Source organism: Macrotis lagotis, chromosome X (assembly GCF_037893015.1).
Source record: "Macrotis lagotis isolate mMagLag1 chromosome X, bilby.v1.9.chrom.fasta, whole genome shotgun sequence".
NCBI classification, from domain to species: Eukaryota; Metazoa; Chordata; class Mammalia; order Peramelemorphia; family Peramelidae; genus Macrotis; species Macrotis lagotis.
The window spans coordinates 239635841-239662584 of record NC_133666.1 but is presented as its reverse complement, the minus strand read 5'-3'; the positions used below and the strand labels follow the sequence as shown (position 1 = coordinate 239662584).

The 26744-nt window shown below is 35.8% G+C and overlaps 1 protein-coding gene across 3 annotated transcripts in view; it reads left to right on the top strand.

The window, feature by feature from the left end:
- Window positions 1-26744, top strand: part of CCDC125 (coiled-coil domain containing 125) — an 87340-nt gene that overhangs the window by 16733 nt on the left and 43863 nt on the right. Inside the window, exons 1-6 of one of the 3 annotated variants that reach the window (XM_074200038.1) lie at window positions 9606-9852; window positions 17355-17681; window positions 22525-22586; window positions 23286-23372; window positions 24741-24818; window positions 25507-25592. In XM_074200038.1, the coding sequence (XP_074056139.1) occupies window positions 17393-17681; window positions 22525-22586; window positions 23286-23372; window positions 24741-24818; window positions 25507-25592 (602 nt within the window). In that variant the 5' untranslated portion in view covers window positions 9606-9852; window positions 17355-17392. Of the gene's footprint in view, window positions 1-9605; window positions 9853-17354; window positions 17682-22524; window positions 22587-23285; window positions 23373-24740; window positions 24819-25506; window positions 25593-26744 lie in introns of those variants that run through there. The other 2 variants (XM_074200037.1, XM_074200039.1) reach the window with 2 other exon arrangements.

Here is a 26744-nt window from a genome sequence, read left to right as displayed (position 1 = left end):
TCAAGTTGTGGGGGGGGGGGGGGGGGGGGGGGGGGGGGGGGGGGGGGGGGGGGGGGGGGGGGGGGGGGGGGGGGGGGGGGGGGGGGGGGGGGGGGGGGGGGGGGGGGGGGGGGGGGGGGGGGGGGGGGGGGGGGGGGGGGGGGGGGGGGGGGGGGGGGGGGGGGGGGGGGGGGGGGGGGGGGGGGGGGGGGGGGGGGGGGGGGCTGTGCCACTTGGCTGCCTTGTTACAGATAAATATTGTTAAACAAAACCAATTAAAACTTCAGCCATGTCTGAAAACATATACCCCCATTCCATACTTGTTATCTATCTACCTCTTTTCTCCTGAGAGGCAGGAGCCATGCTTTAACAATAGTGTAACTTTTCAATTCAACTGAAAATTTGAAGTCTTACTTCATACTTCAAGGATCCATGATTTCATCAGTGTGGGGACTCTTACCATAGATCATAACTCTATCAGGCCTGCATATAGATCATTTGGTGAATTATTGTGACCAAAATATTTCATTATTTCACTACCTTTTAGGGAACCTTCTGGTGATTAACCTCTGAACTTTTCCTAGACTGCTCCTCAGAAAGTAGGCCCTGCCAGTACTTGTACATCCTTGTATAGAATTCTAGTACCCAGGCTCAGTCAAATATAACTTTTAAATATATGTATTTGTTTTTCAATGTAGAATGCCATAGGAAGAATTTCAGATAGTATTAATGAACACCAATTTTTTTGGAAGATATATAAAAATATCTTATTTCAAAAGAAAGAACTATAAAATTAAAATTTATCTTTTTATTGCTAAATTATATAGTAATTTGGGTTAAAATATGGTAATTCCTTAGCACATAGTCATTTACTTAATATTTCAGTTACATTTAATACATAAAAATAATTTAATCTTTCATTCAACTTTATCACATACTAAGAACTTTCATTTATATCACTTCATTTGATCATCATAGGAAGCAGGTAGCTTGGGGGGAAATACCCAACCCAAACTATCTTATATTTATAATAATATGTACATATACATTCTCCACCAACAAAATGTCAGCTTCTTTAAAGTCAGTAATTCATTTTTATTGTTGTATTCTTAGGGCCTGGCATACTTAAATGTTTGTTGATTGGTTGGTGTGTGATGTGTCTTTATAACAAAATGGAAAGGGAAAGGAATCAACACATTACAAAGTACTTTGCAAATATTATCTCATTGTTTACTTACAACAACCCTGGGAAGTAGGTGCCATTATTATCCTCATTTTGAGGTTGGGAAAACTGAGGCAGACAGAGTTTAAGTGACTTATTTGGAGTTGGAAAGTTAGGAAGCATCTGAGACCACCTTGGAACATGTCTCCTTCACATTAGGACCAGTGCTGTATTCAATGAACTACTTATCTTGCCTGTGCATATGAATAAAGTTGCATGAGGGGAAAAGTAGGTGATGATGTCATTAACAAATACTTTTGACATTTTGTTTCAGTTAAATAAATTCAGTGAATATCTGTTCTGGTATTCAAAGTTGAAAATTATTTAAGCTGTCTGAAAGCTAGCTTCTGCTGCCCCTTTTTTTCCTTTTTTTTATTAAAGATATTATTTGAGTTTTATAATTTTCCCCCCAATCTTACTCCCCCCCCCACAGAAAGCAATCTGTCAGTCTTTATTTTGTTTCCATGTTGTACATTGATCCAAATTGAGTGTGATGACAGAGAAATCTTAAGGAAGAGACAAAAAGTCTAAGAAATAACAAGATCAGACAATAAGATATCTATTTTTTTCTAAATTAAAGGGAATAGTCTTTGAACTTTGTTCAAACTCCACAGTTCTTTATCTGGATACAGATGGTATTCTCCATTGCAGACAGCCCCAAATTGTCCATGATTGTTGCACTGATGGAATGAGTGAGTCCCTCAAGGTTGATCATCACCCCCCTGTTGCTGTTAGGGTGCACAGTGTTTTTCTGGTTCTGCTCATCTCACTCAGCACCAGTTCGTGCAAATCCCTCCAGGCTTCCCTGAATTCCTGTCCCTCCTGGTTTCTAATAGAACAATAGTGTTCCATGACATACACAGTTTGCTAAGCCATTCCCCAATTGAAGGACATTTACTTGATTTCCAATTCTTTGTCACCACAAACAGGGCTGTCATGAATATTTTTGTACAAGTGATGTTTTTACCCTTTTTCATCATCTCTTCAGGGTATTGACCCAGTAGTGGTATTGCTGGGTCAAAGGGTATGCTCATTTTTGTAGTCCTTTGGGTGTAGTTCCAAATTTCTCTCCAGAAAGGTTGGATGAGTTCACAGCTCCACCAACAGTGTAATAGTGTCCCAGATTTCCCACAACCCTTCCAATAATGATCATTATCCTTTCTGATCATATTGGCCAGTCTGAGAAGTGTGAGGTGGTACCTCAGAAAAGCTTTAATTTGCATTTCTCTAATAATTAATGATTTAGAGAAGTTTTTCATATGACTATGGATTGCTTTGATCTCCTCATCTGTAAATTGCCTTTGCATATCCTTTGACCATTTGTCAATTGGGGATTGGCTTTTTTTTAAAAAATATGATTCAGTTCTCTGTATATTTTTAGAAATGAGTCATTTGTCAGAATCATTAGTTGTAAAGATTGCTTCCCAATTTACTACACTTCTTTTGATCTTGGTTACTAGTGGCTTTATTTGTGCAAAAGCCTTTTAATTTAATGTAAACAAACCTATCTAGTTTGTTTTTAGTGATGTTTTCCATCTCTTCCTTAGTCATAAACTGTTCCCCTTTCCATAGATCTGACAGGTAGACTAGTCCTTGATCTTCTAATGTGCTTATAGTATTGTTTTTTATGTCTATGTCCTGTAACCATTTGGATCTTATCTTGGTAAAGGGTGTGAGGTGTTGGTCTACTCTAAGTTTCTTCCATACCGACTTCCAATCTTCTCAGCAGTTTTTATCAAAGAGAGAGTTTTTATCCCAATAGCTGGACTCTTTGGGTCTATGAAACAGTTCTGCTGCCCTTCTAAGAAAACTTTTACAGTTGTTCCTGTCCATGGGACATATTTTATATTCTCATTATATTTAAATAAAGTGTAATATTTGGTATATGTTTTCAAATTAACTAATTAACTTTTAAAATGTTAAGCACAATTTAGTTTATTAATATTTTTAGTTATTTAAAATGACATACCAGGTTTTTAAACAATGTATAACACAATATAATGCTGGTTTTAATGAGCTCTACCAATATTCACAAGTAGTCCACATTGCAACTGATTTTTATATTATTGGTTATAATTTTGACTGCAATGCAATAATATATGCAAAAGTGTTTTATAAACTGTAAAGATATAATCAGAGTAAAAGGCGTTATTTGTCCAATAATGTAGGACAATCTCAGCTTTTACAAAGAGGTTATGTTCCAATAAAAAAATGAAACTGACTGCTATAGAATTATAATGAACAAAGTTAGCCCCAGAAATGAAAGTACCTATTTTCCTTCACTTAAGTGCTGGGAAATTATAGGGATGGAATGCTTCATATATATAGTCATTAAAATTATAGTCAATGTGCAGATTTTGTTGAATGATTTTTTTCTTTAAAAAGTCTTACAAGGTGGGGGTGGCTAGGTGGTGCAGTGTATAGAGCACTGGCCCTGGAGTCAGGAGTACCTGAGTTCAAATCCAGTCTCAGACACTTAATAATTACCTAGCTGTGTGGCCTTGGGCAAGCCACTTAACACCATTGCCTTGCAAAAACTAAAAAAAAAAAATCTTACAACAAAAGGTATCAACAAAACACTTAATTAAAAAATTTTTTAAAGTTTTTCTAGAAGTATATTTATATGCAAATTATTTGAATCTCGGAACACATTTTCCCTTTGAAATGGTATTATAAATAACAACAAAAAGAATCTTCCTTACACCTATAAATTCAATAGTGCAGGCACCATGCTAGGCATAAGAATACAAAGTAAGACCAATAAACCTTGTCTTCAAGGAGCTTACCTTCTATGGAGGCTGAGACATACACAATGAATTCAAACTATACATCAAGTAATTATAAGAGGAAGAGAGTACTTATATATGCAGGGTTCAAGAAAGACTTCCTCAAGGAGCTGATACTTGATCTATATGGGGCACACAATTTGGTGTGTGATTGAGATGAAGAGAGGCATGAGATGGAATATCATGAGTGGAGAACAACTAGAAGCAAGTCTGGAGCAGAAAGTAGAGAAAGAGAAAAAGTAAGGTATATAGTAAAGGGCTTTGAATGTATTTGCTCCTGTAGATCTTGGGAGTCATTGGAGTTTATTGATGGGGAGGGGGGGAGTGGAATGAAGTGTCCTGATTGGGGTGAGGTGACAAGATTGGGCCTAAGCTTTTAGGAAAATCACTTTAGTGACTAAATGGAGGGTGGGAAAGACTTGAATTTGGCAGATCCATTGTTGATGGTTTTTAGCATGTCCATTTCTATAAACTATATCTGTTCTATACCTAGACCAGAGGTCCTACCTGGAAAGATGTGGAGGTGTATTGTAGCAGACTTTAAATGCCAGATTTTGAGTTTATTTTTTATCCTAGAGGAAGCCTAGAAGCTGTTTTTTTTTTAAAGTAAGACAGGAGAGAGACTGGCATATCAGATCTGTTTTTTATAAATATCAATTTGGCATTACATGAAGCATGGATTGAAAAGGGAAGATAATGAAATGAAATCAAAATAGGGAAAACAATTATGTGGCTATTGTGATAATCCAGGTGATAAATTATAAGGTTTTGGACTAAGATGAAAGTTTAAAATGGAGAGAAATATAAGTGATATGGATGTAGCTTCAACAAGAATTGGCAACTGATTGAAAGTGGGGATTGAGAGTAAAGGAAGAATCAATTATTCCTATTGTGAACCTAAGTAACCATAGTGGAGCTGCTAACAATTTAGAGAATTACAGATTGGGTTAGGTTGGGGAAGGAAGGAAATTTGAATTCTGTTTTAGATATGTTGAATTTAAGATGTTTTAAGACTTATTCAAAATGGGACTAAAATGCTACACAAATATCTGTTATTTTCTAAGGCCATGATAATAAAACAAATGTCTACTAATCCCTGGGGATAGAAAAGAGACTAAAGACAGTCCCTGCCCTCAAGGACTTTACAATCTAACAGAGGGAAACACAATGCAAACAAATATATACAAAATGAACTATATGCAAGATAAATAGGAAATAATTAACAAAGGAAAGGCACTGGAATTAAAAGGAGTTGGGGAAGGCTTCCTATGGAATGTGGAATTTTTGTTGTCGAGTACTATCCAACTCTTTGTGTTCCCCTATTTTTGACCCTATGGCAAATATTCTGGAGTGGTTTGCCATTTCCTTCTCCAGTCTCATTTTTTAAAAATGAAGGAACTGAGGCAAAATGAGTTAAGTGACTTGTCCAGGGTTTCACAGCTAGTAAGTGTCTGAGTTGGGATTTGAACTCAGGTCTTCCTGACTCTAGAACTGGCACTCTATGCACTGAGCCACCTAACTGCCCTCAAGTTCAACTATAGCAAAGGTAAGGCTTCCTGTAGAACATAGGTATCTTGCCCTTTCTTTAGCTCTTCTGGTCAGCATTGCCCAACAAAAACTTGTCAAGGGCTACATATAGAATTTAATATTTATCTATGATTATAGTATAACCCATATTACTAATAAGTATAATAATAAAATGTAATGATGCAGTAGTAATAAGGTATAATAAAATATAATAATAAAGCCAATGAGTATAATAATAAAATATTTGCTTTTTAAACAAGAAATAAGAAAATGATGATTTTAATGTGAACACGGAGCCTACTTTTTCAATACTAGTATATCTATGTCTGGTTTAATGGATGCTGTAATGATGCCAAGAATATTTTCAAGATGATCTTCTGAAATTTTTGCATTTTTCATCATTTACATTGCTTTGTTAAAACTATTTCAAAGTGAATTAAGTTTTGGCTCTTAATCTGAGATTATCTCAATTTCAGTTTCATTTTAAATGCCATCATTTTTTGAAATATATCATTTATTAGTTGATTTTCACCCTGGAAACTGGCCTTCAGTTTATTTGAATGAGCTGTGACATCCATCAAAAGTACTAAATCAGACAACCAGTCCTCATTTTTCAAATTCAGGTAGAGGATTTTTTTTTTAGGTTTTTCTAAGGCAAACTGGGTTAAGTGGCTTGCCCAAGGGCCACACAGCTAGGTAAGTATTAAGTGTTTGAGACCAGATTTGAACCCAGGTACTCCTGACTCCAGGGCTGGTACTTTATCCACTATGCCACCTAGCCACCCCTTAGGATTTTCTTTTAATGGTCTGTGAGACTGCACGATATTAGTTAACTTAAAACTTAACTCATTTTGCCTCAATTCCTTCATTTTTAAAAAATGAGAGTGGAGAAGGAAATGGAAAACCACTCCAGAATATTTGTTGACCCATATTAATTAATGGTTAAACTGGTTTGTGATATTGCAACATTAGTGTATGACACATTTTCTGGTTCCTTCATTTTTTGATTATATGAATGAAAGCTGCATGAATGGGCTTTGAGGGCCACATGCAGCTTGTTGTTTGGACACATCTTCAGAAGAATATGAGATTTTATTTGGCATTTAAAGGAAGCCAGGGAGATCAGTGGTCTGAGCAGAGGAGAGTGTTAGAGGCATAGAGAACAAGCAGAGAAAATGCCAAGAGCCAAGAGATGGGGAATCTTATTTGAAGGATAGCCAGAAGGTTAGCGTCAGTGAACTCAAGAGTTTATGTCTACCTGGAAAGGTAGGAAGGCAAGAGGAAAGTCACTGGAGTTTATTAAGTAGGAGAATAGGGTGACATGATTAGATTATGCTTTAGGAAAATCACTTTAGTGACTGAATGAAGGGTGGATTGGGGAAGGAAGAGTCTTGAGGCAACTAGATCTACCAGCCTATTATTTCTATAGTTCAGACTTGAGTCCATGAGAGCCTCCACCAGAAGGGTGATAAAATCAGAGGAGAGAAGAGGTGGTACTGGAGAGATGTTATTGTTTAGTTGTTTCATTCACATCTGACTCTTTGTGACCCCATTTGGGATTTTCTAGACAAAGATACTGGAGTGGTTGGCCCTTTCCTTTTCCAGTGAATTTTGAAGATGAGGAAACTGAGGCAAATTATTAAATGAGAGATAGCGAGGAGTCCAGAATAATTCCCAAGTTGTGGTCTTTTCTCTTTCCCTTCTAAATCCTATGCAATCTGGTCTTATTATCAACTGAAACTTACTTTTCCAAAGTTACCAAGATTTCTTTTATTGCCAACCCTAATGATTTTCTCTCAATCCTAATCCTTCTTGATATCTCTGTGGCATCACTGATCACCTTTTGAATATTCCCTCCCTTCCAGGTTTTTTTTTAAAATAATGTTCTCTCAAGAACTAATTAATTAATTTACCTAACTAATTTTTTAATACTGTTCTCTCCAGATCTTAAACTCTGCACTAGAGTCTTCTTGCTTTTTATATTATTTTCCTTATCAGTCCTAATGGTTTCAATTTTTTTTTTTTTTGCAGATGATAGGCTACAGTGGATAGACTACCAGAGGACCCTGGAGTCAGGAAGATTCATCTTCCTGAGTTCAAATCCAGTCTGGCCTGGGCAAGTCATTTAGCACTATTTGTCTCAGTTTCCTCATTTCTAAAAATGAGCTGGAGCAGGAAATGAGCAAACCATTCCAGTATCTATGCCATGAAAACTCTAAATGGGGACATGAAGAGTTGGACATGACTGAAAAAAATGAATGAACAATGTAATGCAGATGATTCCCACATCTACATTTCCAGAGCTAACTATTCTCCTTCCTCTGCGATAGTCATATATTCTGAGTTCATTGTTCCTCCTCAGTCCCCCAAACCTTCCCCCTCTTCCCAACTTTTTATTACTACTGAGGGCACTATCATTCTCCCAATTACCCAGGCTCAGAATCTCAGTGCCAGTCTTGACTTGACTTGTCTCTCCATATCTAATCTAATCCATACCTAAATTTTGTCATTTCTACCTTCACATTATCTCTCACATTTCAATGATACTCCCTTTTCACAAACCTTCATTATCTTTCAAATGTACTTTTGCAATAACCTTATAAATGATTTTCTTACTTCAAGTCTTCTCCCAATTTAATCCATCTTCCACTCAGTTGCCAAAATGATTTTTTTTGAAACACGCTTTTATTTCATCTCCTCAGCTCCAGAATCTTAAATCTCTTTCCATTCCCCTTGCCTAAGCCTGGAATACTCTCCTCCTTCACATCTATATCCTGGTTTCTCTAGCTTCCCTTAAGACAATTCAAATTCCCTCTTTTTAAAAAAAATATTTATTTTTTCAAATATTTGCAAGGATGATTTTCAACAATCGTTTTTTGCAAGGTTTGAGTATCACATTTTTCCTCCTCCCTTCCTTCCCTCCCCAGTCCCTCTGATAGAAAGCAATCTAATATAGGTTATATGTACATAACTATGCTAAACATATCCATAATCATCATGTTATGAAAGAAGAGTAAAATCAAAAAGGGAAAAAACTCATAAAACACAACTTTTAAAATTGAAGATAGCAAGCTTTGGTCTACTTTAAAACTCCATAGTTCTTTCTCTGGACATGTATGGTATTTTCTATAACAAGTTTTTAGAACTATCTTTAATTATTTGTGTTGGTAAAAAGCTATTTCTTCACTAGCAATAGCTGATACAAATGAAATCATGATTCTGGACAAATAATCATCATGTACATCTTTATGTTAACGTATTCTATACAGTTGAATAGATATCAAGTATTTCCTCAATCTAATGTATGGTTGTTTGGTTAATAGTTTGGTTTTCAGAGTGTAGACTAGGGACCCAAAGTGATCCCCAAGATAATTTCAAGGATTGTACAAGGTCAAAACTCTATTTTTAATGTTTTCATTTTTAGTAAGTCTGTTGTTGTGTGGTCACTTCCAGTTGTATCTGACTCTTTATGACCCCTTTTAAGATCTTGACAAAGATACTGGAGTGGTTTGCCATTCCTTTCTCCAACTCACTTTACAGGTGAGGAAGCATGAGCCAAATAGGTATTAAGTGACTTGCTTAGGGTTACACAGCTGGTAAGTGTCTGAGGTCAAATTTGAACTCAGGTCTTCCTGACTCCAGGTATAGTGTTCTATCCCCTGTGTCACTTAGCTGCCCTTTTTATAAGATAAATGTTTATGAATATGATATATATAAACAAAAGTTCTTGGAGAGGGTTTTCAAACCAAAAAGTATTAAAAACTGTCTTTGTTATTTATGTTTTATTTTCAAGTCAGTGACAGCAAGGAATGAATGAACTCCTTACTTCCTGACATATATCTAAGGTCACACAGCTAGGTAATTAAGTGTCTAAGATCAGATTTGAACTCTAGTCCTCCTGACTCCAGGGCTAGTACTCTATCCATTATACCAACTAGTTGCCCCACTGTTGGCACGTTATAAAAGATATTCAAGTTGAGGCTCCATGGAAATAAAATTGTGTTTCTTTGGAACTCTGGCCAACCAGATGTTTAGAGAGCAAACTACTTGAGAGAAGGTGCAAGATGCATTTTGTTTTTCCAGATTTTGCTGTATATCTTGAGGTTTTTCACTTAAATTGACTTCTGTTAAGATCATACAAAATACTCATCTTTAAAAAAATACATTTTATTTTGGTGACTTTTGTCTTTACATCATAGTGGTTTCCCACCCTCCCTTGTGACAAAGAAAAACAAACAAGCCAAAAACATCTGACACAGAAACCTTTTCTGACAGTGTATATTTATGCCCTCTTAGGCCCCCTAGTAGTCTCCCCACCTCTCTGCAGTGAGGGAGGAGGTATGTTTTAATCAATCTCTTCTCCAGACCCTTCCTTCCTTAGGTTTTTTGGTTACTCCAAGTTCAACTTCCTTTTAAGGATTTTTTTCATTTACAATGTTATAGTCATTATATGTTGTATTCTTGTGGTTTATCTTTTTTAAATGTTTGCAAAAACAGCAATTTTTTTAAAATACCAATTTGTAATCAGTTTGTATATTTAGAAGCTATGTGGTACAATGGGATTAGAGTAGATTTGGAATCAAGGTATGGGTGTGTCTTAGAAGCAAGTCACTTCCATTTTTGGAGTCTCAGCTTCATTCTCATTAAATAGACATAATAGTAATAATACTTGCCCTACTTGTCTCACATGGATTGTTGTGAGGAAGGTACTATGTAAATTTCTTTTCTTTTCCTTTTCTTTTTTTGCAAGGCAATGGGGTTAAGTGACTTCCCCAAGGTCACACAGTTAGATGTGATCTAACATTTAAGTGTCTGAGGTTACATTTGAACTCAGGTCCTCCTGACTCCAAGGCTGGTGTTCTATCCACTGCTGCCCCCATACTATGTAAATTTTAAGCCCTATAAATCTGTGTAGTTTTTGAAGAAAACCATGGATTATTTAAATGATCAATGTGAAGCAGTTGGTTTGAAATTATAGCTACTTATTCTATTTTGCAAGGAATTTTAAAAGCTTAGAATTTTGTTGCATTCTTTTTCTTTTGCAAAATATTGGGCTTAAATGACTTGCCTAAGGTCACACAGCTAGGTAATCAAGTGTCTAAGATCAAATTTGAACTTGTGTCCTCCTGACTCCAGGGCTAGTACTCTATCCATTGAACCACCTAGTTGCCCCACTGTTGGCATTCTTTTTAACAACACTTCAAAAGGTAGGAGGCAACAGGACACAAGAGGGCGCTAAAGAGAAGCTTCATTCTCAAGGCATTTCATCAATTTTCCTGAATAGACAAGTAGTGGAGTACAGTGAAACCTTTCCCAGGATTGCAGGCTAGCTATCAGCTTTGGAAGGCAAAGGGAAACATCTCAGATGGTTTGTTTTGTTGGGGCTCAGTGGAGAGAGCACACAGGAATCAGGAAGTGGAGTTCAAATCTGGACTGAGATACTAGCTTTAGAGCCCTGAGCAAGCCATTTAACCTCATGTCTCAGTTTTCTCTATTGTAAAATGATCATAATACTGTCTCAGTTTCCTCTACTTTAAAATGAAGGGGGTAATAGCATCTATTTTTTTTTTTTGTTTCAAATGAGATAGCATTTGTAAATTGCTCAGCACAATTAATGCCTTGGAACTCAGGAGACACTTGAAAAGTGCTTGTTTCTGTTCTTCCCTCTCTTTACATGGAAGCATTCAAAACATCTGCTTTATTGAGCCTAGTTAGAAGCTGAACATGAAATGAAGAACTGGGCCAGGCTTTGATTAGGAATAGTAGGCACTGGACAAAGGGATATTTCACAAGCACTGTGTAAGACCTATTTCTCTATGAAAAGGTTTTAATCTCTATTCTCCACTTCCCTGTAGTTTTAGGATTCCACAAATGGAAATCCATTCCTTTGCTTAAATACAAATGTGGAAAAGTAATATCAAGTCTTTTTAAGAATAAATGGGCTTGGAGGGGTGGAGCCAAGATGGCAACGTGGAGGCAGGAATTTGTAGAAGTTCTTTTCTCTCAAATGCTGTGGAATTATGACTGTAATTAAATTCTAGAGTGGTGGAACCCCATAGAAAGACTGAGTGAAACAATTTTCCTACCCAAGACAACTTGGAAGATCTGTTCCACTGGAATCATGGTTGGAAAGAGCTGTGGGAGCAAAGAAGCTCCAGCCTTCCAGGAACAACCGGCAGGGTGTTGTGGGTCCCTGGGAGAGCCTAAGTCTGTGACAGAGGGGGCAGTTTCCAAACCTCTCAATCCAGGGATCACCAAAGACAACTTGGAAGATTAGCTGGAAAACTCTGCCTCATCAGAGTGAGTGTGGAGCCCAGGCTAGCATCGACCTCAGGGCAACCCCACCCTGGGAACCTGCCAATCTACCCAGCAGCTGCTTCCAGAGCACTCAGCTCATAGATGGTAAGGGTGTAGGGAAATATTGTTGAGGTCTCTCTGCTATCCTTGGGGCAGGACTCTGCTGCTTTGGCTTTACTCAGATCCAGGTCACAGTCTGGGCCCCCATACTGCAGGGACCTCCTCATAGCTCCAGAACAGAGGGGAGTACTTGAGGTCATCCACAGACTAGAGCACAGGTCAGAAGAGCAGTCAGAGCTTCTCATAAGACCTTGAGGGAATTGAGTTACCTAAGGGTGTGTCCCAAAACCCCAAAAAGCTTTGGAAGTACATCAAAATCAGGGCATAGGTTGGAGAAATGAGCAAATAACAGAAGAAAAAGAATCTGACCATAGAAAATTATTTTGGTCCCATGGAGGATCAAAAATATACATTTAGAAGATGACAAAATCAAAGCTTCTGTATCCAAAGCCTTCAAGAAAAATAGGAATTGGGGCAGCTAGGTGGTGTGGTGGATAAAGCACCGGCCCTGGAGTCAGGAGTAGCTGAGTTCAAATCTGGCCTCAGACACTTAATAATTACCTAGCTGTGTGGCCTTGGGCAAGCCACTTAACCCCATTTGCCTTGCAAAAAAAAAACCCCCTTAAAAATAGGAATTTGTATCAGGCCATGGAAGAGCTCAAAAAAAGTCTTTGAAAAGCATGTAAGGGAGGTAGAGGAAAAAGTGGGAAGAGAAATGAGAGCAATACAGGAAAATCATGAAAATGAAGTTAGCAGCTTGGTGAAAGAGATACTAGAAAATACTGAAGAGAATAGCATGTTAAAAACATGTTTAGTTCAGTTTAGTTTAGTTCAAATGGAAAAAGCAGCCCAAAAGATCAATGAGAAGAAGAATGTCTTAAAAAGCAGAATTGGGCAGGTAGAAAAGGAGACAAGAAAATTCTCTGAAGAAAATCACTCCTTCAAATGTAGAATGGAGTTAAGGGAAGCTGATGACTTTGTGAGAAATCAAGAAACAATAAAACAAAGCCAAAAGAATGAAAAACTAGAAGAAAATTTGAAATAGCTCATTGGAAAAACAACTAACCTGGAAAACAGATCTGGAAGAGATAATTTAAAAATTATTGGGCTACCTAAAAGTCATGATCAGGAAAAGAGCTTAGACTTCATTTTTCAAGAAATAACCCAGCAATGCCCTGATATCCTAGAAAGAGAGGTTAAAATAGAAATAGAGGGAATCCATCAATCACCTCCTGAAAGAGATCTCATCCAAAAAACTCCCAGGAATATTATAGTCAAATTCCTGAATTCTCAAGTCAAAGAGAAAATATTTCAAGCAGGCAGAAAAAACAATTCAATTACCATGGCACTACATCAGGATTACATAGGATTTAGCAATATTTAGCAATAATTTAGGGCTCATAGGGTTTGGAATATGATACTCCAAAAGGCAAAAGAACTTGGATTACAACCAAGAATCAGCTACCTAGCAAAACTGAACATACTTTTTCAGGGGAAAAGATGGACATTCAATGAAATAGGGGACTTTCAAACTTCCCTGTTGAAATGACCAGAGCTGAACAGAAAGTTTGATCTTCAAGCACAGGACCCAGGTGAAGCATAGAGAGGGTGGATGGGAAATGAAACTTATGAGGGATTTAATGATGTTGAACTGTGTGTATTCTGCATGAGAAGAAGATACTGATAACTCATATGAACCTTCTTATTTATTAGAGCAGTTAGAAAGGCACAGGATGGAGCTGAATATGAAGTTATAGAGAGGGAGTCAATGGATAAAAAAGGACTCTTCTGAGAGAAAGGGAGAGATAGAATGGGCCTAAGGTATTTCATGTAGAGGAATAAAAAAAAAGTTTTTGCAATAGAGTGGAAGGGGGAAGGTGAGGGGGAATGGGAGAACCTTCTTTCTCATTGGAAGGGATTCAGAAAGGAAATAACATACACATTCAATAGGGTATAGAAATCTATCTTACTCTAGAGGAAAAAGGAGCAGAAAAGGAAGAGAGAAAGGGGACAGAGGGAACAGAGGAGTTGTGTAGCTGATAGAAGAGAGGGAAGATCATGGGAGGAGGGTAGTCAGATACAACACACTTTTGAGGAGGGACAGGGTGAAAGGAGAGAACAGAATAAATGGGAGTGGAGAGGGAAATACAGTTAACAATAGCAACTGTGGGAAAAAATATTGAAGCAACTTCTCTGATGATCCTATGATAAAGAATGCAACCCATCCCAGAGAGAGAGAGAGAGTCAATGGTATCTGAACACAGTCTGAAGTGCACATTTTTTTCTCTCACTTAATTTTTCTTGAGGTTTTTCTATCATTTTGGGGGAGGGGAGTTATGTTTACTTTCACAATAAGATTATTGTAGTAGTGTGAAAAAAATAAACCACCATGGAAAAAAAGAATAAATGGGCTTCTAAGATTCTTTCTCAATTGGTTTTGGTTGAAGGAAAGGAAGGAAGAGCATAAAGATATTTAATTCAGTGAATGTTTTATGTCTGTTATGTCCAGGTCCCTTTTCTAGTTACAAGGGATACAAAAACCAAAAACTCCTCAAACTACCCTCAAGGAGCTTACATTCTTCTTATGATGAATACGTAGAAGGAATAAAAGAATAGAGAAAGGCAAAACTGGAACAAGGAGGAATTTACTTCACAGTTTTGCCAAGGACCAACCATAGTTAAGAGTTGTCTTCACTTAAAACTGATTTTATTCCCAAAATATTTCAGATTTTTGTAGAGTGCTTAAACTTTTGCAGATAGTGCCAACTCAAAGATTGGGATAGATGATCGTTCCAAATTCAAAGGTCATCTGTGAATCCTCAACTCCTTAAGCTCCAATTGTTGTATTTACATTTCATTAGTCAGTCAGAGAGTCAGCTTCAACTATGGTATTTACTGAAATTAGTTGTATGAAGAATAACAACAAAATATATCCCATTAAAAAACCTCTCCCATAAATATACCTGATTTTAGAAACACACACACACACACACACACACACACACACACACACACACACACACACACACACACATATATTTCCTTCAAAGTCATGAGTAATAAGATTCACATATTAGAATTATATATGGTCATGGCACGTTAGAGGGAACATTTCATATCACAGATATGGAGAATCATTTTTATCCTTGATCTGTTTCTGATTGTATTGGTCTCATAGTGTCTTTAGATTCAGTTTCACTGATGCCTGCTGCGTATTGGTTGGCCATGCTTTCTACTAGCCAAAGTTTCTGACTCAGCTGAAGTCTTCAGTGGTTCTGCAGTCCCAAGTATGATGTTGTATAGGAATCATATGGACTGCTTTTACTATCTCCAAGAATGTGGATTGTTATCAGAGAATTTTTTCTCTAGAAGATATAGTGCTTGGAACTTTCAAAATTAGGTTTTAAACTTGAATTTTATCCAGGAAGGAACCTTTAAAGTAGGTGTTGACCCTTCTGTGATAGTAGGATAGGTTATATCTAGGGATTGTCCACACAGAAATTGGGGTTCAGGAAGCAAATAGTATTACATTCCTCTTTCACTGTGCATATAAGCATGTATATACTTTGGCCATGTGATTTCTGCCATAAGATACTATTGCTCATGTTGGGAGAGGAGGATCAAGAAATTCCTTTCCTCATGGGTGCCTTTCCCAATAAGTAAAATAAAATTATTGTAGACTTCCTTGAAGTAGTGATATCTTAATGTTTTCTGGTTGGGTGTAGTAGGAGGGTTCAAAACTTCTTCATGTGATAGAGCTTCAGAAATGTAAGTTATTTATATCTATATGACACTTCACTTTCATTTTATAAGGGTCTTTCTTAAAATAAAATTACGTTGCCTGCTAGTTTCATTCCAAGTACCAAATAGTGCTTAATATCAAAATCATTCACGTGATACTTGTGTTTAACACTTGTAAAAAAAATTAATGGCATTTTTAAGACTAAAGTTGCACTTTTAAGAACCCAGGGTGTAGAAAATAGGTCTTTTTCTATTTCTTAGTCTATTTTCTTTGATATCATACAATATTAGCAGTAATTCAGAGGTATCAACTTCACAAAGTTGACAGTATCACCACTGTCACCCAATAATATCTGCTTTGTTTTCTCTACTTTTTTAAATTTATATTTTAATTTATTTTTTAAGTTTTTGCAAGGCAATGGGGTTAAGTGACTTGCCCAAGTTCACACAGCTAGGTAATTAGTAAGTGTCTGAGATCACATTTGAACTCAGGACCTCCTGCTTCCAGTGCCAGTGCTCTATTCACTTCACCACCTAGCTGCCCCTTCTCTACTGTTTTTGCCATTACTTAAGCAGGAGATTTTTTTCCCCCTTCCTTCTCTTCCTCCTTCCTTCCTTCCTTCCTTCCTTCCTTCCTTCCTTCCTTCCTTCCTTCCTTCCTTCCTTCCTTCCTTCCTTCTTCTTTCTTTCTCTTCTCATGCATAGGATATTCCCTTATTGTCATGTCATTAAAAACTTTGACTTCATTTCAACAGTTACTCTTAGAGCATTAATTTCTTGGGACTATAGTGACAGTGATGGTGGCTTCAACTATATCACCAATTTGATGAGGGGAGAGACAGCCTCTGATCTACCTTCTTCTATGTGGCACTTAATTATTTTTTAAAATTATACCTTTAAAAAACTGATAATGCCCTGTCTTGTTGGAAGGGTTTGGGTTTGTTTATTTCTTTTGATTTTGATGGTGAATTCAGAGGAAACAATTGTGCTCAAATTTCCAGTAGTTTGAAATCAGGAGTGCTTAGGATTTTTATTTTTACATTTTTGTAACTAAAATCAGTAAGTTGTCATGTGATTTTAAGTTCTTTTGTTTTCAGTAAAGTTGTTGTTGATGATAAACAGCTTTATTCTTTCATTTCTTTTTTGTTTTTGTTTTTGCAAGGCAATGGGGTTAAGTGGCTTGCCCAAGGCCACACAGCTAGGTAATTATTAAGTGTCTGAGGCTGGATTTGAACTCTGGTACTCCTGACTCCAGGGCTGGTGCTCTATCCACTGTGCCACCTAGCTGCCTCTGTTTATGCTTTATTCTTGACGACCATGACATCAAGGAAATGTCTAAGGCTGGATTCAAACTCCTGTTGTCCTGATTCCAAGACCAGTGCTCTCTCCACTGCGCCACCTAGCTGCCCTGTTGTTGATATTTGTGCAATGATGGGGGCAGCTAGGTGGCGCAGTGGAGAGAGCACTGGAGTCTGGAGTACCTGAGTTCAAATCCTGTCTCAGACACTTAATAATTACCTAGCTGTGTGGCCTTGGGCAAGCCACTTTTTGCCTTGCAAAAAAAAAAAGGATTTATCATGTTCTAAAGCAGTGGAAATACAAAAACAAACAAGATATTTGTGCAATGATGGCATATTCAATTAATTGTTTAGAGTCCTGGTAATTTACCATTCATTTCCCCCCCACCAAATTTTACCTTTTCTATTAAATTCAAGTGCTGTGACTATTTCTCTTATCTACAGATAAGTGTGTCCCTCTGTATTAAAAGCACATTTGACTAATGAACGTGGTGATTGCATTGCCCCCCAAACCTGAAGAGGAAACCTTTGGAGGGGAAGATGACATGACAGATGGAGATCTAGGAAATGGACTTGGCAGAAAACCTGGTGGTATTTATGGAATGGAAGATTCAAATGCATCTTATTCCAGAAAAGAAGCCTTTCCTTCATCTTCAGAAAAAAGGGAAGAAAGCAGTAGTACCATTTGTTGTTATTTCAAGCATCGTATTTCACATGGTACATTTTCTAAAAAACATGGATTTACAAATTTTAAACAACAAAATAGTACTGGTAAGATATAATTTTTCATTTTTTTATCCCCTATTCTGAATGACTTGTAGAAAAATTAACATCTTCCTTTCATTTGAGTACTCATTTGTAACTTTAGAAATTCTCTTCTGGCTATTTCATAGGATTGTGGGTGTGGGCACTCACTTTTTTCTCAGTTTCTTTTACTACTACAAAAGTATTGCCATGTATATGTATATACATATATATGTATATACATTTATATGTATATATGTGTGTATATATATATATATATCACACACACCTCTTCCTTGATGTACTCATCAGCTCTCATTTGCTAAAATTATAAACTTTATGCATATGACTTTCAGATTTATATGTTCCTCCCTAGTCTCCCTACTAATTACTTCCCTCTCTCCCTTCTTTATCAACTGCCTCCTAGGAATCTTCTACTAGATGTCCAATAGGGCCCTAAAACTGATTATGTCCCAAATGGAACATGCTAATTTGTTTTTACTCTTGTTAAATTGTATCCGAGTTTGTGCCCCCATGAAGTACATGGCATGCTAGCCTTTCTATCCTCCACTATTTATATCTGTCCAAATTCATCTTCATTGTTTCCATGATTTTATCTATCCTCTCATTCTCTGCCATCCCCTTCTCCTTTTACCTGCAAACTTTCCCAACATCAGGGTCTTTTCCAATGAGTTCTGTCTTCCTATCATGTGGCTAAAGTATTTAAAGTTCTCCAGCTTTAGTATTTAACCTTTCAGTAAGATATCCTGAATTAATTTTTTTGAAGGTTTTTTTTTTTTGCAAGGCAAATGGGGTTAAGTGGCTTGCCCAAGGCCACACAGCTAGGCAATTATTAAGTGTCTGAGGCCGGATTTGAACCCAGGTACTCCTGACTCCAGGGCTGGTGCTTTATCCACTGTGCCACCTAGCCGCCCCCTGAATTAATTTCTTTAAGTATTCCTACCTCCTCCAAATTTCATTTGAGGATACCACCATCATTTCAATTATCTGGCTCATAATCTTGGAGTTACCTTTGACTTTTCACATTTCCTCAATTCCTGCATCCACTCATTGAAGCTTTGTTAATATAATTCCATAACATACATTGCATTCATTCCTTCTCTCCTTTATTACACTCTCAATGCCTGTTCATATACTCATCATTTCACCTGGCCTGGTGAATATCCTATCTCTACTACCAGAGGTTGGCCAGCCTCCATTCTTTTTTCCTCTCCAATATAGCTTCTGCATGGTTGCTAAATTAATAGACCTAAAACTTTTCACACACTGCTTATTTTACATTTCATTCCCTCCCCTGAAAATCTTAAAATAAACTCCCTCTTGATTCTTGGGGAAACTATAAATCATTAAACCTGTTTTATTTTTTTACAACCTAATATTTAAATTTCTCCGCATTTCCTTTCTGTCTTAATAAATACTAGTTGATGAACTTCCCATCTTATTTCATACTGTTTCCCTTTCCACACTCTTTGTTCCAATCCATGCTATTGTTAACTGTTCCCCATTTATGACATCTTGTTTCTCACCTCTACTTTGCACAAGTGATCCCCTATATCTGGAATGTGCCCTCCTGCCTCATAGCATCTCTAGCTTACTTCAGAGTCCAGTTCAGGTACTATTTTCTATAGGAAACCTTTCCTCATGATCTTCTTTGTTATTGGCACTCTTTTCCCCTTGAAATATTCTCTGTGTGTGTGTGTGTGTGTGTGTGTGTGTGTGTGTGTATGTGTTATGTATGTATGTATATACATTATATAATTTGTTTACTTGTGCATATGTCTCCTCCCTCCACATTCCAGTAGAATATAAACTTCTTGAGGGTAGGGATAGCTTCATTTTTGTCTTTGTACCTCCTGGTCCTTCTCTCTTGAACATTGCAATATTTGCCAGTGGTGGTATGTATTGCTGGGATTGTTGGTATGAACAATTTATTCATTTTATCACATACTTTGAAATTGTCCTGAAAGATTCCCCAATCAATACAATTAACTGTGTATTAGTGTACCTGTCTTCTCACAGCATTATACTTCCATCATTGTTTATTCCCATTTTTTTTATCATCTTTGCCAGTTTGGTTATAGTGAAGGGAAACTCCAGAATTGTTTTAATTTTCATTTCTCTTATTACTAATGATTTAGAGCATTTTAAAAATATAGTATTGATCGTTTTACATTTTTTGAAAGTTATTCATATCCTTTGGCCACTGATCTAATAAGGAGTCATTTGCCCTTTTTTCCTGCTACTTCACAGTAGTCAATATGGAAGTGAAATTCAACATCACAGAACTGAGACTCATTGTTCTCTATTTCATGGGTACCATGACTAAAAATTTCATATTCTGTCCAACCTGTTGCTCCTATTTAGTTGGGCTGATCATTGTAGAGCAGTCAGTCTCCTTGGTGTAAAGTCTGGTAACGTTTATATTTTCTTTGCCTTATCTTCTACTCAGACTCACTTCTATGCCATAATAAAACACAGAGGTAGGAATTTTCTAGGTAACATTAAGGAATATGACACTAATAATGAAAACTCACCTTTACATCGTACTTCTCATGAGGATGCTAATGTGACTCTCAGCAGGTCAAATATAACTTACTTGACCCTTGTTGCTATTGGTTCATTTCATTTCTGTTTTACTCTTCATGACCCTGTTTGGGTTTCCTTGGCAACGTTGCTAGAGTGGTTTGACATTTCCTTTTCTGACTCATTTTAAAGATGAGGAACTGGGGCAGACAGGGTTAAGAGACCTGACCAGGTTCATACAGCCAGTAAGTTTTGAGATCAGATTTGAACTCAATAAGATGAGTCTTACTGATTTCAGGCCTGGCAATCTATCCACTGAGCCACCTAGCTGCCCCTAGGATCAAACTATTTGATCCTAATTTCCTCATATATAGAATGAACAGTTGATTTGGGTAAGTTCTGAGGTCCCTTTCTGTACCAACCTCTAATATTCTAATCATATTGTTTCTTTTAAAAGTCTTTGTCTTTTGCCAGAACTATAAAATCAAGCACTTGGATTAGATGATCTTTCTTAAAGGTTTTCTCCAATTTCTAAATCCTATGATTAGTGTGAAAGCACTGTTTTTGAACTGTACCTACCAGCTCTGTCACTGTGACTTGAGATAATGGGTTAATCTGTTCTTAAAACCCTATCACAAATGATCAAAGGTTATAAAGCTTTCAAAAGGCATGCAAATGATGTATGTGAAAAAAATGTTCTAAATCACTAACAATAAGAGGGATGCAAACTGTAATGACTCATATTTCATCCCAAATTAGCAAAGATGATAAAAAAGATGGAAGTAGTCAATGTTGGAACAACAGTGGAAAGACAGGCAAACAAATACACTGTTGTTGATGGAGCTATGATTTGTGGCAACCATTCTGGGAAATAATTGGGAATGAACTGTGCCTAGATTTAAACTCAGGAATGCCATTGCCAGGAGAAGTAAAAAAACAGAAAAGTCTCATATAATGTTCCCCAAAATTCATAGCAATGTTTTTTTGAGGTAATATAAAACTGGAAATCAAGTGGATGCCCATTATTTTGATGAATGGAGGAACAAATTGTGGTCTAAAAATATAATGGGATATTTTTGTACTGAAAGAAATGACATATGAAGAATTCAGAGAAACACGTAAAGACCTTGTATGGATTTATACAGATAAAAGTAAAAGGAACTGAGAATAATAAAGCCAAAAATAACTACAGTAAAGTAAAGGAAATCAACACTAAAAAAATCAAAACCAAAGTGTAATGGCTAGTCTTTTTTGAAAAAGAATGAAAGGAGATGAGCTACTGCTACAGAATTTATCTGCAGTTAGAAAGGGTCATAAAATCAGTTTTACTTTAATGCTACCCTTTTCTAAAAAGGAGAATGGAAGGTGGTTGTTGTGAAATAGTAATGATATGAAAAATTAACAAAGTACCTTAATAGAGTCTCAGGGGGAAAAACCTGATGTAAATTATACCTCAATTACTAACATTTTGACTAATGTTCAAAATAGCAATGAAGCAGGAAAAAAGTTACCAAGAAGAAATTTGTTACCAAATTAGTGAGTCTTACTCAAAATACTTTATAAATTTCTCCTTAGCGGCTCACTTGAAGACTGATCATTTATGGTTTTACATGTCATTACCACAACAAAAATAAGGACTGTGATTCTTAACTTATTTTTATTCACTTAAGACTAACCTTAAGAAATTTCTTACAAAATTGAGTATAGTTTCAGAAAGGGGAGGACAGTTATAAATTAATTTTAGTTATTATTCTTGTGAAATTAATTAATGTAACCTATTACAATATTCCTGATCCAAATATCCCTATAATTTTATTGATGAAATTGAAGCTTAGTCCTTGTAGTGTCTGGTACATAGTAAGGGCTTAAAAATATTGATTGATACCAAAAACAGTATAATAAAATTATACATTTTCCAAATTACTTTTCCTTTCTAGGTTTATCTATGGAAGCAATACATAATATTAGATTGAAAACTCTGTCATGAACTTTTCTTTTCACACTATAGAATGAGTTCTTATTCTTTGTATTTTTTTTATTTTAGCCTTAATTTGTGAACTGTTAGACTGAATAGTATATGCAGTTTTGTTTGCTTCATTTGTGATTTGGAAAAAACGGTATATATAATTTCTTATGAAAAAAGGATATGTTTTTATCTACTTAAATATAATTAATCATTATTATTATAAACTATTATATAGCATATAATATAAATAATAAACATAAATGCAATAATATATTATTAATAATGTATAATATAATGTAGTTATTATAATTAATAATCAAGTACTTTAAAAGTACTAAATTAATACATTTAATTTCATAGATTTTACTGATTCAGAATTATCAAATGAGGAATTAAGACAACTGCTTCATGAAGTTTTACAGGTAGGTTCTTTGATCTTTGCTAATATGAAAACTATTTGAATCTAAAATAAAGAAAATTAAGTAATATTAAAGTTATATGGAAGGCAAATATTTAATTTTCTAGACACTGTCCCAAGGTGATAGTATGCTCTCTTTTTTCAGGCAACATCCTTCATCTTCACTCCATTCTCTCTCTCTAAGGGATGTCTGGTGAAGGATGAACCCTTAAGCTTCCTCCTTCATAGTTCTCTTCTTTAAGAGTATAGCAATGTATATATCCATCACTTCTTCCCCCTATCTCCATGCTTTCCTTGAATGTATAGTCTACCCTTGAATATAGAAGAGCAAAGAGTTAGGTGCAGTAGGATGGAAATGAGTTTTTCACAAGGACTGACTTTTGCAGAGAAGGGAGAAGACTAAATGCAATTTGAACCTCTATTTATTACTTTTTAGTTGAATGTAAAGTAACCACTGAGTTTTGACTGCCTTGAAAGCCCTCAAATGATCTAATGAAGCAAGAACAGTCTTCAGAATTCTAACCATACTGATTATTTGATTTGAATGGACTACTCCATTTTAAACCTGAGGGTAGTTAATTTATTCATATACTGCTCTGAGGTAACAATTAAATATAAGCTAATTGAATTTATGTTTTATAAATAGATATGTGGAGGAGGAAGGGAGCTAAGCATTATTTTTTCTGTAATTTTCCTTATTTAGGAAGTAGAAGTTTTACAAATTGACCTTGAAGCATCACAAAGACAACTTGAGGGGAAAAGGGAAGCACTGAAAATTCTTCAAGGCATGGTAATGTATCTTTAAGTGGTACGATTTCCATTTTTTTATGCCCAAGAACCTCTGCTTTTTTTTGGTCTTTACTTTTTGCTGATTTTTTATTTCTCTCTTTCTTTTTAATATTTTCTTTATTAAGACTTATCTTTTTAGCTTTTGCAAGGCAATGGGGTTAAGTGGTTTGCCCAAGGCCACACAGCTAGGTAATTATTAAGTGTCTGAGGCCGAATTTGAACCCAGGTACTCCTGACTCCAGGGCCGGTGCTCTATCCATTGTGCTGCCTAGCTGCTCCCTATTTCTCTTTTCTTAACATTTTAATTCTTTCATTTCCAATCACTACAAGTTGACTAAATATAAAATTATTTGAACTTGCAACTGGTTTTTTTTTTTTAGGGTTTTTTGCAAGGCAAACGGGGTTAAGTGGCTTGCCCAAGGCCACAGAGCTAGGTAATTATTAAGTGTCTGAGACCGGATTTGAACCCAGGTACTCCTGACTCCAGGGCCGGTGCTTTATCCACTGCGCCGCCTAGCCGCCCTGAACTTGCAAATATTAATGATAATGATATGAACTTATAGATATCTGCTTCTAAATAAGACCTAAATAAACCTAAGTCTTTCATTTTCTCTTAAGGAATTACTAATAGAGTTGAGATACAAGACTTGAGCTGAAAAGTGAGAGCTTATTTTGGTCTTTAAAAATTAATTTATTTTTATTTTAAAGAAACATTAAATGAAAAGAACATTTCCATGTACATAGTAGAACAGAAAAAAGTGATTTTTAGGTGAAACTATGAAATCTCTTTGATGTACAACTTGCTTTTCTTTTTAATTATATGCTATATGGTTATCAAATATATAATAAATTCATCCTGTAGCTTTCAAAGTAGTCCTCTTTGTGATTTTTTTTTCTGGATTTACTTTTAAGAGGGAAATTTAACATGGTAGAAGCAGTTGAGAGGCCTTCCAGAAATTTTTGCTTATGAGCTCAAAAACTGTAGCAATGTCACAATAATGAAAAAATACTTATTTTTTAAGCTATTGGAGATGAAATTAAACATTGATTTGTTTTACTAGAAAAGATCTTTGTCTGGGGGCGGCATTTTAGCCTTTGCCTCAACTTAGCAAATTTCCAGGTTATTATAGAATATTATGCCAGAGATGTTTTATATTTTATTCCTTCAGTTGTTTCTGTATTAGCCATTATGTTTTTTATTTTATTTTTATTTTTTAAAAATCATTTTATTTTTAAATCAAACCATTTTATTTTTAAATCAAATTTATATTGTTTTTTAAACTATGGTAATTAAAAAGAACCTTCAATATAAATATGGGAATGATTATTGTGCTTTAAATGAATAATAGTTTAACTTTGTTTTGGTTAGGCAATATTTGATAAAGCCACTAGCCATACAAAAGAAATATTTCAAAAATCAGAAGAACAGAAGAAATCTTTGGAAAAGGTAAGAATGGTTTACAGAGTAGACCTGTATAATGCAGCATAACTTTGAAACTAAAGTCTACATTTATTACTTTCAGTTTTTTGAGGGCCCAGGTTATAATGCCTTCATCTTCCTCTTGTTCCTTTCCCCTTCCTGGTTTTGCATTTTGCTGAGTAATTGTTTTAATGGAACTTACTACATTTTCATATATATTATATTTATTTGTATATTTGTCTACTAGATAGATTCCATTCACTCAAATAGATATGAAATTAAGCAAATTTAAAATTCAACTGGTGAAAGTTACTTTTGATTGCTGTTTTCAGTGCTGACTTCACCATTAGTTCATGTAAGTCCAGGAGTTTTGTACTTTTACTGGTGTTATTCTCTACCTCTGTGCATGAGACCAAGAAGTTAAAAAAAGCAAGACATAGGAAAGTGACTACATCTGTAATTTCAGGTGCTCATCCCTGGAGTTCACACTGTAAAAACCATATGGCAAGTGTATACTTATGTGAGAAGCTACTGGGAGGAATGTTTTATGGGTCAACTCTAAAGTGATAATCATGACTAACTAGATGTCTCAGTAATCCTGAGCATTTATCTTGCATTCAAATGTTTAAACAATTATTTATATTACCTTAGAATGGGTTTATGATTAGTTATTCACCATAATGAGACATGCTATTGTTTTTTTTTCTTCCCTTAGGAAATAAATACCCTTCAGTGGGAAATTGAATTTGATCACGATAGATTTAAAACTATAGAGGAATCTTGGGCCCAAAAATATGACAGGTTTGTATGCTGTAGTACTACACTTTTTTTTTCTTTTTAAATCAAAATAAGTCTTCAAAATGCAAATAATTTAGCTATGTCTCACCTTTCTTGTTTTAGTCCTAATGTTTTAGCTAGATGGCACAGTGGATAAAAGCACTGATCCTGGAGTTAGGATTTGCTGAGTTCAAGTCTGGCCTCAAACACTTGATACTTATTACTGTGTGACCCTGGACAAGTCACCTAACTCTTTATTGTCTCACCCAAAAAACCCCTTAAAATGACTGAGTAATAATTATGTGTTTACTCATCACCAATTCCATATTTTTCTATTAATTTTAGTATTTTCTATTAAATTTTGCTTCTATGAAAATACTTTTTATAAGTTAGGAAGTTTTTCCCCGATTTTTTTGCTGTCACCAACACAGTATTTTTTTTTAGGGTTTTTTTTTTTGCAAGGCAAATGGGGTTAAGTGGCTTGCCCAAGGTCACACAGCTAGGTAATTATTAAGTGTCTGAGACCAAATTTGAACCCAGGTACTCCTGACTCCAGGGCAGGTGCTTTATCTACTGCGCCACCTAGCTGCCCCACATAGTATTTTAAAAAAAATATTCCTCTCAGAATGATAGGGATATTGCTAAAGTATTCATTCCTTTATTCATTTGATTGCCTATCTAACTGTAAAACTGACATACCTGTCTCACGCCTAATAACTAAGTGTTGAGTTAATAGTGAATTAATTTGCTTGTATTTCTAGAGAGAACACTTTTCACTGGATTACTAAAAATTTTTAAGCTATAATAAAGACCATTGAACTGAAGATAGGGCAGTACTGAAAGAGAGCATCTAGAACTTCCACATGCCCATATTACTATTTAAGAATTTTTTTTAACTTTATTTAAGGCAATGAGTTAAGAGTGACTTACCCAAAGTCACACAGCTAGGCAATTATTATTAAGTGTTTGAGGTTGCATTTGAACTCAAGTCCTCCTGACTCCAGGACACTGTGCCACCCAGCTGCATCTGCCCCATACCACTATTTTGATATCCATTTTAAGTTATAAGTTATAAAAGTTCTTAATGATCTAATGAAATATAAAACCTCTTTGTCCTTTAACTTTCTTCTTTTCGTGCCTTTCTTTTTCTATTGTTGGAGTTGAAGTGATTCAGTT